The 11,160-nt window shown below is 40.9% G+C and overlaps 1 protein-coding gene across 1 annotated transcript; it reads left to right on the top strand.

Annotated features, from left to right (window-relative positions):
- The first annotated feature begins 2,234 nt into the window (after nucleotides 1–2,234).
- On the top strand, nucleotides 2,235–2,627 carry LOC142639933 (uncharacterized). The gene has a single exon (XM_075814059.1). The coding sequence runs from the start codon at nucleotides 2,235–2,237 to the stop codon at nucleotides 2,625–2,627; it is 393 nt and encodes a 130-aa protein (XP_075670174.1).
- The last annotated feature ends 8,533 nt before the right edge of the window (nucleotides 2,628–11,160 follow it).

Genomic DNA, 11,160 nt, shown 5'->3' with positions numbered 1-11,160 from the left:
TCGTCCACCCTAAGCTCTCCACCGTCCGTAGCGGCCAGCCATATTCCCATACAGCTGACCAATATTCTCCAGGAGTTAGGCATGAGTTGCCCCGGAGCAATGCCGTAACGATCTAACAACTCCATAAAAAAGGGATGGACCGGGAGCCTCAACCCGCAGATAAAGGAAGACTCATAAAAACAGACCTCCCCAAGGAAAGAATGACAAGCCCGATCCTCCTTGGTCGGCAAACGAACCCTAACCCGCTCCGAGAACTGAAATCTTTCCCTAAATCTACCTAAAGTCTCAGAATCCAGCCCACATACCTCTCTAAGGGCGTGGAAAGCCCTGACCTCCCGGAAGGAAGAGACGGCGGTATCTCCCCCCACTGGGTCGTCACTGGATGACAGCCCGGTCTCGAGTTCACTCGTCCTCACCTCAGACATCCTTTCCCACTCCCTTAACAAATTCCCCAACCAATTGATGGATAGACGAAGCAATGGCAACAAATCGGCCACCACTACTCCCAAACCGTTACCCTCTGAGATAAAACCCTCAAATTTTGGGGAAACCCCTACAAACCCTCCTAAGCGTGCGAATAGGAAAGAAACCGAAGGACAAATAACCCAAACCTCAGAACTATCTATCATAGAAAGACCAAAGAAGCTAAAAAAAAAAAAAAGGAAAAGAAGGAAAAAGGGGGCATCAGAATCTCATTATCAAAAAGAAAGGGAGAAGCAGGAAAAAGAAAGAAAAAATCGAGAAGGAAAGAACGCACCTTGGATAGAGAAGCTAGAGAACCCTGCCTTGCACCAGCTTTGGAGGAATGGAGAATGCGCACTAACTCACAGAGAAAATCGAAGGAATAGGAAGGAGCACAAACAGGAAATTTTAGAAGATGAGAAACAAAAAAAGGAAAAGTGGGAGTTTTTAAACAAAGCTTAGAAAAAAACCGCAAATTAGCGGGAAACCCAAGGGTCGCACAAAAGAAACAGTAACTGCACCCACCAGCAAGCGCCACGTGGCAACAATCAGAATGGCGCCGCCACTACGCCTTTATTACAGCACGAAACCCCAAAAGTCATCTGTAGTTCAAGCGATTCGCATTCTGTGGACGACGCATCCGAACGATTCGCATCCTATGGACGACATGACGTGTCACGACGACCACATGATCCGGGGGCATCTGATGGGAATGACGAGAATGGCTCACAGACGGGTATAATGCTACAGACGACCTATACTCCATGCCGAGAGAAATATTCCCACGACACTAACGAAGGCACCAAAATGGTTCAATGCCAGCAGTAATACCTCGAGCGGTTACGACACCAGCTTGGCAGACCGTTGGAAACATATTAAAGAACCATTACTCGGCCAGGAGCACAATTAAGTCAGGAATTAATGCAGCAACGGCTAGACACCAAAAAAAGGTATATAAAGGAGAAGCACCATCCACATAGGGGACACAATTGCATAAAGAACAAATTAATTCCTTAGAGAAACTCTATTTTCTTTTTGGGCTAACTTTGGCATCGGAGGTGTTGTGGCAGGCACCACACCGGTGGCCGAGTAAAGGAACTTGTCTTATTGCAGGAGTGACACAGTGATCGTCTGGACGGACTCACACCGGCTGGTATTCATCTGGACGAACCTTCCTCAACTGACGATATTCTGCTTCAACAGTTACGAAATTACCTTCCAACATAAGATTCAATCCCTCTGGCCTCGATCTTGCACTTGAAGAAGCCTTATGGCTCTTTTTATTTCTCATTCTTCATTTTTTTTTTTTTTTTAATTGTTCTCTCAATTTTCTTTTTCTCTTCTTTTCTTTGACTTTAATAAATGTCAAATATATTACTAGGCTATTGTTGGCAGATTTTAAGTTGAAAACTTTCGGGTTATTTGTATTTTTCTAATAAGTTCCTTTTAGCTTTTTCTAAAAAAAATTAATTGGAGATAGACAAGATGGAAGGTCAGTTATTAGGAAAAATAGTAACGTTCTTGTAACTTGCCCTTGTAACCGGCACAAAAATGTGAATAGAAGCTTGTTGACAAGGAGAACAAAATTGGTGGATCAAGCCGCCCGACGACTATAACAATGAAATTAACATTGGTTTCCACCACTAAGTTCGTCCCATATATTTGACCTCTCTCATCCACGAAGTATATAAAAAGCCAGTCGCATCATTTTCCTCTTGCAACAACATTCGAGCAAAGTTACAAGACTTAAAAAGCTACCAAAGATTTCAACAATGGCAGAAAAGGAAGGAGGCATTGTCAAGAAAGGCCACAAAGAGGGACTGAGATTGGCAACCTCTCTTCTCCAAGAATTTGAACTCACTTTGGGACTTCTCCCTCTAGCCGACGTGATCGAAGTCGGGTATGTGAAAAACACTGGCTACATGTGGATTGAGCATGAGTTCAAGAAGATTAGCAAGCTAGTGAGCTATGACACTGAGATCACTCGCTACGTTGAGAAGAAGAGGATCAAGAAGCTCAAAGGAGTGAAGGCTAAGGAGTTCATGCTCTGGCCTCCAGTGAGTGAGATTACAGCTGATGATCCACCAACTGGGAAGATTAACTTCAAGAGTCTTGCTGGAATCACAAAGAATTTCCCTGTTGAGGCCTTTGCTGCTGGCCAGTAATTTTGCATGGGCTTGTTGGTTTGGCATTATATGCATGGTTAATTTGCTATTTTGTTAAGTCACTCCTTATCTATATGGGCCTCTTTGGGTTTAGCTATACGAAACAATCGTTGGCTCATTGTTTAAGTTAAGGTTAAAGTGACAATTGTCGGGGTGAAAATAAAAGTTGAAAGTATTTTGAACCTTTGTCATGTTATAGGATTTGATTACATGTTAAATGGATTTCAATTGTTCTGATTTCTAGTGTTCTTTATCTAATTTTTTTTCTTAATATTGAATTTAAGACATACACTAAACTAAAGCAGGTACTTGATGGTATGATTTGGCATGTGCATGAAAAAAATTTCAATTTATAGTTGCTCACTAAGCAAATGAGCTATACATGTAACTAGCAACTGTCAAGAAATTTAGATGGTGCACAATTGAATAAATTGGCTAAATTACCAATCCTTTTAGGTGTACAACATTAAAGAAAGAAGTTAGGTTTATATAGATACCTGATCACTTTCACAAACAAGTGCAAGATTAGTCAAAATTCCACAAGTCGGAATACTAACAATTTTCCACAGATAATTAAGGAGAGTTCCTTCAAAAAATTCAAAGTAAAACCAAGCCCTGATTATGGTAAATACTCTACTAAAATTTATCAAAATAAATCACTAAACAGTAATATATAAGTTGCTTAACGGTCAGTGGAAAATAAATTAAAAAGATATAATTACGTGAAAATCAATATATATATATATATATATATATTTTCAAATATTTAGATTCGGTTTGTTATGGTTGTTTAAACAACATTTTTTAGTGTTTAAATAATATTATACTTATTTTTACACATTTTTCCATGCATACGTATTTTAAAAAATTTAAAATACAAACAACGTAACTAGAAGTTTCTTACTAAACGAGCCCTTAAAATTTGATATATAAGGGTCTATTTATTTTCCCATCTCAAACTCACATTTTTACATTTTAAACAACATTACACACTTTTTTACTCACACGTATTTCAAAAAATTACAAAAAAAATTACAAAAATTCTATCTCAACCTATTCTACCAAACATCCCTACCAAACATCCTAAGTGTTGAGGACTATTTTTCTGCCGACTACACTATACGTCAAACAACATTCTATCTCAACCTATTCTAAACAACATTTTAAACAATATTACACACTTTTTTACTCACATATATTTCAAAAAATTACAAAAAAAATTACAAAAATTCTATCTCAACCTATTCTACCAAACATCCTAAGTGTTGAGGACTATTTTTCTGCCGACTACACTATACGTCAAACAACATTCTATCTCAACCTATTCTAAACAACATTTTAAACAACATTACACACTTTTTTACTCACATATATTTCAAAAAATTACAAAAAAAAATTACAAAAATTCTATCTCAACCTATTCTACCAAACATCCTTAAGTGTTGAGGACTATTTTTCTGCCGACTACACTATACGTCAAACCATGAGATCCAAGTCAACAAATGAACAAAACGAGACCAGCTATCTTCTTTTCGCTTTAGGGAGAAAAGGTGTTTCTTCTGACATGTCATATATCAGTACTTGAAGCCCAAGTAGGCAAACATGCGCAAGACCTGCATGTCTCATTTAACTTATACAGAAGACTTGAGGGCCCAGAGACACTATGCAGCCATAGATGGCACATGCCGAAAGTTATATGGCCATCTATAAACAGGGCCATAAGGCCTGCTGAAATCATATGAAATGCAATTTAAACTCCCATGCCCCATACTCATGGACAATTCAACTTTTACTTTACCTTAAGGGGGATAAGAGGATTAGCTCTAAGCGAAAGTTCCTGTCTATTTTAGTATAAGGATTTTTTTTTTTTTTTTTTTTTACATACTTTTTCAAATAACCTATATCAAATTATTTATTTTTACATCACATTTTATTAAAATATTAAATTTTCTTGATATTATTATTTTTCTTTCTGCACACAAAAACTAGTATCTATTTTCTTCTTTTATCCCCAGAATACATAAAAAAGAATAAAAAACTAAATATAGAGCGTAAATTAACATAGTTATTATACTATAACAACCATATGTTTTTACATACATGTTCTTACGTAAATGAATTTTACACTTAATGGACTAAAATGGGTCATTCTTTTTTATTATATAAGCACCAGTACTCTATGGTGGCAAAAGGGGGTTGATCTTCCTAATAATTGGCTGACTTGTCAGCCATGCTCGTGGTCAAGGTGTCAACTTGGGATACCCCCAACCACTTTCCTCTTTTTCTAAGGCTAATAACATTAATCTTTGAAATGCCTTAAATGCAATCCTTTGTGGCTAAACCTAACTGTTACTTCCACCCAAGTAACTTCCAAATTAAGAAATAAAGCAAAGTCAGTCAACCACAAGGCTCAAGGTAAAACATTTGTAAAAGTATATCCAAAAGCATCCCTTTAGATTTCTTCTCTTGTTTTATTATCAAGCTATAGATGAGACTGTAGGTTCCAGTTAGCTCAACTGGTAAAGTCTCTGATGGTTGTATAAGAGATTTAGGGCTCAATCTTTGCCTACACAAAAAACTGATTGGTGTCTTGATCTGATGATGAAAAGCTATCATCAAAAGCGGACGCTATAGGTTAAAACTCTCTTTAAAAAAAAAGGTTATAAATGAGATTTAATTTGCTCCTAGCAAGCGTTTAACAACTTCCATGGGACAAAGTTTCTAGTTTTTTTTTTTTTTTGGGTAAAGTGGATGCATTAAATAAAACTAAGAATTACAAAGTCTAGGGTAGACAACACCCCAAGCATCAGCTAAAAACTGGTACAAAATACAAGAAGGGGGACAAGAATGCAAAACAAGAGCATTTGAATTATTTAATCCTTCCTTGGCCAAAATGTCCGCGCAGTGATTCCCTTCGCGATGTGTGTGGTCGATGTGCGCTACTTCAAAAGACTGGAGGATGGACCTGCGATCATTAATAAGATTAATGTAAGGGTGAGTGTGGTCTGCAGGGGTAGAGAAAGGTTTGACCATATTTAGAACATTCTAGGCATCAACTTTAATCATGATTTTGTTGATGTTAAGAGTCCTAGCAAGCATAAGCCCATCTCTTAGGCCCCAAAGTTCCGCAGCCATCGAATGAGTGTATCCAATATCCCTACTAAAGCTACCTATTTAACTGCCGTTGTGATCTCTTAATAGACCCCCCGCCGAAGCCCTACCAGGATTTCCCCGAGCAGAGCCATCAGTATTTAATTTGTAGAAGCCTGGGGGTGGAGGTTTCCAGCCTATATGGGTTAGGTTTTTCTGCATGAGGGCATTCTTAGGGGGCAGGAAGTGGAAGAGCTCTTGCGCTAAGGATTTAATTCTTTCAAAGATCCTATGGGCCTCGAAGGGGTGGTTTTCCATCACAAGCTTGTTACGAGCAGACCAGATGGACCAAACGGCGAGGGGAAAGGAGACTTTCTAGGGGATGTCGGGGAGACTGGGAGTATGCGACGTGGAGGTGGACATGTGTTTGACCCAATCAGGGAGATTTGGGTAAGAGAAAAAGGGAGGGGGGTTGCGGTGGGTAAGGGCGTTCCAAATAAGCGTGGTACGAGGGCAATCTCTGAGGATGTGAAGGGCTGTTTCAGGATGTGAGAGGCAGAGGGGGCAGGTGTCGTCGTTGAGGATGTGCCTGTTGTGGAGGTTGTGCTTGGTGGGAAGGCGATCGTGACAAGCTTGCCAAAGGAAGGTCCAAACTCTAAGGATGGTGTGGGTTTTCCAAAGCCAGGCCCAGGATGGCGAGTTCGAGGTTGGGGGGAGTTTCGCTGCAATCGAGTAAGCTGAGCTAGGGTTGAACTGGCCATTAGGGGAGCTACTCCATGTGGGGAGGTCGTCCGCAGCGGAGAAGAAAGGCTTCGGGGTGGCGTGGATTATGTTTTTTATATGCGTGGGAAGCACAAAGGATAGAGAGTCTAGGTTCCAATTTCCTTGTTCGTCCCATGCATCATTGACTTTGAGGGTGGTATCAGTAGCATGAAGAGGACCGTGAATGGAGTTGCGGAGTGGTCCGTGTCCAGTCCAGTCATCATTCCAAAAGGAAATGCTAGCTCCATTGCGAATGAGCCATTGGGTACCCTTATCGCAAATATCCGCAGCTTTTAAGAGGCTTGCCCAGGTGTTGGATTTCCTTTTGGTGTGAGCCAAGGTGCGGGGGTATTTCTTCCCAAAAGTTTCCCCCCAAATGTCCTTTGGTCTGGCACGGATAGCCCACATTCTCTTGGCTAGCAGGGCTTTGTTACGAGCTAAGCTTTTCTTTAAACCTAAACCTCCGAGGCTCTTTGGTTTTGTGACCACATCCCAGCCAATGGCGTGAAGCTTTTTATTAGAGGATGAGTCACCCCATAGGAAGTTGTGATTAATACGGTCCAACTCGGTGCAGACTTTAGGAGGGAGGAGGGTGCATTGCATGAGGTGAGTGGGCATGGCCGTTGTGACAGAGTTTATGAGGGTGAGGCGGCCAGCCATGAAGAGAGACGTTGCTTTCCAGCAAGATAGCTTAGCTCTAATTTTTTCCACGATGAAGTTAAAAGCTCTCTTGTCCCTGCCATCGGAGATGATGGGGACCCCTAGGTATTTTCCAAACACAGTAGTTCTTCTCATGCCTAGCTCATTTTCAACAAGGGCAACGTTTTCAGCTCAGGTGTAAGGCGAGAAATTTTTTTTTTTGATTTGCTGGGGTTCACCTTCTGGCCAGAGGAGGAGTAGAAGTCACTGAGGACCTTTTTGATGGAAAGACAATTCTTCTTTGTTGCTTTCGCAAAGAGGATGAGGTCGTCGGCAAAGAAGAGGTGCGTAAAGGTCGGGCCATCCCTAGGAGTCTTCACGCTAGTCCATTTTCTCATGGATATCTCGGTTCTAATAAGCTCTACAAGCATCTCCAGGCAGAGAATGAAGATATACGGCGAAAGGGGGTCACCCTGACGAATACCCCTAGAGGGTGATTAGAATGCGCTCTCACCCTCACATTCTAATCACCGAACCTTAGAATAAGTTCTCAAGAGCCTGGCTAATAACTTCTCACAATATCTCATACTTATTGACGGTTACATGGCCCATTAATTCTAGCATGCCATTGAATATCTCATGATGCGTCCCTGAATGTCTCATCGTTGAATGTTTCATGGCGTCACCACCAAATGCTCCATATCCTGCTTTGCTTAATACCTTAGGCCTTAGGGTGCCCCTATACTAATAATTAAGCACCTTCCACCACAACTGTATACCTTAATTAGAATGTTATTATTGAATCTGAATGCTTTCATCACTGCTTCCAAACCAAACCACTACAAGACAAGTCTTGTGCATAATTATTTCAACTATCTTTCACGTTATAAACATTATTTTTGTTATGTTGCACTTATTATCCCTATTAATTCCTAGCTTACTTCTCTTCATAGATGAAAAATCTTTCTAAAACCGTTAACTATCCTATTTTAAACATTCATCATGCAATTTTAATTTCTAGGAAAAACACAATAGTAGCAGCCAACGAGTAACTCATTGGAAAGAATTTCAAACTCAATTATGTTAGTGTATAATTGTGATTGTTAATCACATCATAACATGGTACGCTTTCATACATATAATGACCTTTTATTTGGTAGATGGTGTTACTTCATAAGATGTGAGATTTGTTTTTGTAGGGATATATTAATTAAAGAGGTATTTGGGTAAGGATGTGACTCTTACGATTGATATATCTATTTACAATAGATATGTTTCTTTCCAAAAGGTATTTGCTTACCTATAAATAGTAAAACCTCTGGGCATTCATTTGTGCAATGATGTTGCAAAACACAATTTCTCTTTGAAGACTCAAGTCGATCTACAGTCTAACGACATTGTCATCCTGTAAATCAACAATGCCATCCACATCAAGGACCAATAGTGATATCAGAGTATAGGTTCTTGATGCAATTTCAAGATTGTGTCAACAAATATATGGGTCTATAGTCGGGTCGGCTGATCATTTTTGGGCCTTTCTTTTTTTCTAAGTTGTTTGGGAATTTTCTTTGATATTAATTAGTGCATTTTTTTCTATGGTTTAGACTTATACATTTTACTATGCAACTAATTTTAGACTGGCTTGATAGAAAGCATAAAAAAGGAAGATAGATTAGAGTTACGCAACTGGCTTGATTTGCTACTCGTGATGAACAGTCGTGGTGTATTGAATATACTTGGCAGCCAAACGAGGAGTACAGATGTAGCCGGGGTTTTCAAATGGAAGAATTGATTCATATCAAGGATGTTCCGAATGGTTAGTTCTATGATCGGCATTCGGTGCAATTAGATGACGTGGTGTTTAAACCAAGGAACCAAGAAGAAGCCAAATGTAATTACTCTTGGCAAAACGTGTGGGATGGCGATAAAAAAGGAATGTGCATGTTCATAATACTTGACACCTGTTCCTAATATGCATATATATCATCATGACATGTCTTCTTTGGCATCATGAATCAATTATGTCTTCCTTGACACATGTCCATTATGTTATGTGTATATGTACAAGACTTGTGACTTTTGAGTTCGTGTGGATAAGTCATGTGAAATTGAAATACATATATGTAACAGAAGATGTGGGTTAATTAATAAATGTGACGAAATAAACTAATTGAATTGAGACATAAATGTAAAGCCCACTAATATGCATCATGGTCCAGCTGAGCTTGTTTCAATGGAGAGTCTCTAATAACCTTGTTCAAGGAAAACTTTCATGAATATTGGCTTCTAGGAAGTACAATATGAAAATTTCAGCGTAGGTCAACACATATATAAGTACGTATGGTTGAAGTCATTGGTATCAAATGGGTGTGGGCTTAGCCTCCCTTTGCAGCAGGTACATTGCTGGGAGACCGATGTCATTCACTCGAAAGATAGTGAATTGGAAGTCACCTGGATTATGTTGCAAAAATAGCAAATGATGAATTGTGTGGTCTGATGGTACTGACGAATACGTAACTGACGAGTATAATTATAGACGAAGTTGCCTTCACGGACGAACATGACCAATATCTGCGTCATCAAAAAGAATTAATGCCATTCAATGCTGCCAATAAAGCTCCAACCGTTATAGGACCAGCTGGACTAACCGACGGGAACACATTAAAGTCCATAACTCCACCAGAGACGTTATCAGGGAGTCATTAACACTCCAACGGCTACAATCCCCAAGGGTATATAAAACCCTCACAACACCAATACAAGGTACATAAAAAAACAACATCACCACCTGAATCATTTTTTCTGGTATTTCAATCATTATCTTCTTCAATACTGACTTTATCATCGGAGGCGTTGTGGCAGGCACCACACCGGTGACCACTTGAGTAAATTCCTGCCTCCACAGGTTCGTCAGAGTACTTACAGGAGCCGTCTGGACGAATCCAAGCAAATCAACGAGATACTGCTTCATCAGTTTGGCGCCGTCTGTGAGAACGACTTTGTCATACAACGAGAACGCAGTTCCCACCAGCTCCAGATGGAATCCAACCCGGACTCAGCGGCCTTGGCACAGCAAGTCCGGAATCTCGCAGCCACCGTCGAAGAACTTACAAGACAGAATCAGGAGATGAGACAGAGGTTACAGCAAGAAGAGAACCGGTCAAGAGCTGTTCAAGAAGACGAAGGGGATAGTCATGGGAGGAGTGACCGACGGAGAACGGTAACCCCAGAAGAGCAGCATTCTGACATCCTCCAAGAGATGAGGAAGGAGATGGATGAATTAAGAAACGCCATCAAAGAGAAGACTGATCGAAGCCTGGATAAAATGGTCAGAGCGACGGACTCTCCTTTTGCCATGGCAGTCCTAGAAAGACCGGTACCGGCAAAATTTCGGCTACCTCAGCTTGAGCCTTTTGACGGGCTCAAGGACCCCCAAGATCACCTTAACACCTTTAAGACGACCTTAGGCCTTCAACAGCCTCCTGACGAGATCATGTGTCGTTCATTCCCAACTACGCTGAAGGGAGCTGGACGAGAGTGGTTCACAAGATTGCCCACTTCGTCCATCGATAACTTTGAGCAGTTAAGTAGTGCTTTCCTGCGCCATTTCGTCGGGGGGCAACGACCCAAAAGACCAGCGGATCACCTACTCACTATTAAGCAAGGAGAGAGGGAGACCTTGCGATCGTATGTGAAACGCTTCACTCGGGAGACCCTAGAGGTGGACGATGCAGACGATAAGGTCCAGCTGACGACATTTAAGGCAGGGCTTAAGTCCAGAGAATTCGTCGTCTCGTTAGCAAAGAATCCGCCCCGGACGATGGCAGAAATGTTACTGAAAGCTCAAAAGTACATGAACGCTGAGGACGCACTGGCAGCCATCGTAGACGAGGGGAAGCTAAAGACGGAAGGAAGGAAGGAAGACGAACGCAGGGGACAAAAGAGGGAGCGTCCGAGCCGTCGGAGAGGTGACACCGACAGACGGAAAGACGAGAAAGCTCCACGACCGGTAAAATTCACACCCCTAATTATGCCTGTTGAC

Source organism: Castanea sativa, chromosome 6 (assembly GCF_040712315.1).
Source record: "Castanea sativa cultivar Marrone di Chiusa Pesio chromosome 6, ASM4071231v1".
In the NCBI taxonomy this organism is placed as follows: domain Eukaryota; kingdom Viridiplantae; phylum Streptophyta; class Magnoliopsida; order Fagales; family Fagaceae; genus Castanea; species Castanea sativa.
This window is presented reverse-complemented; position numbering and strand designations above follow the sequence as displayed.

Coding starts and splice junctions, on each gene's coding strand:
- LOC142639933 (XM_075814059.1), top strand. CDS start 2,235: ATGGCAGAAAAGGAAGGAGGCATTGTCAAGAAAGGCCACAAAGAGGGA.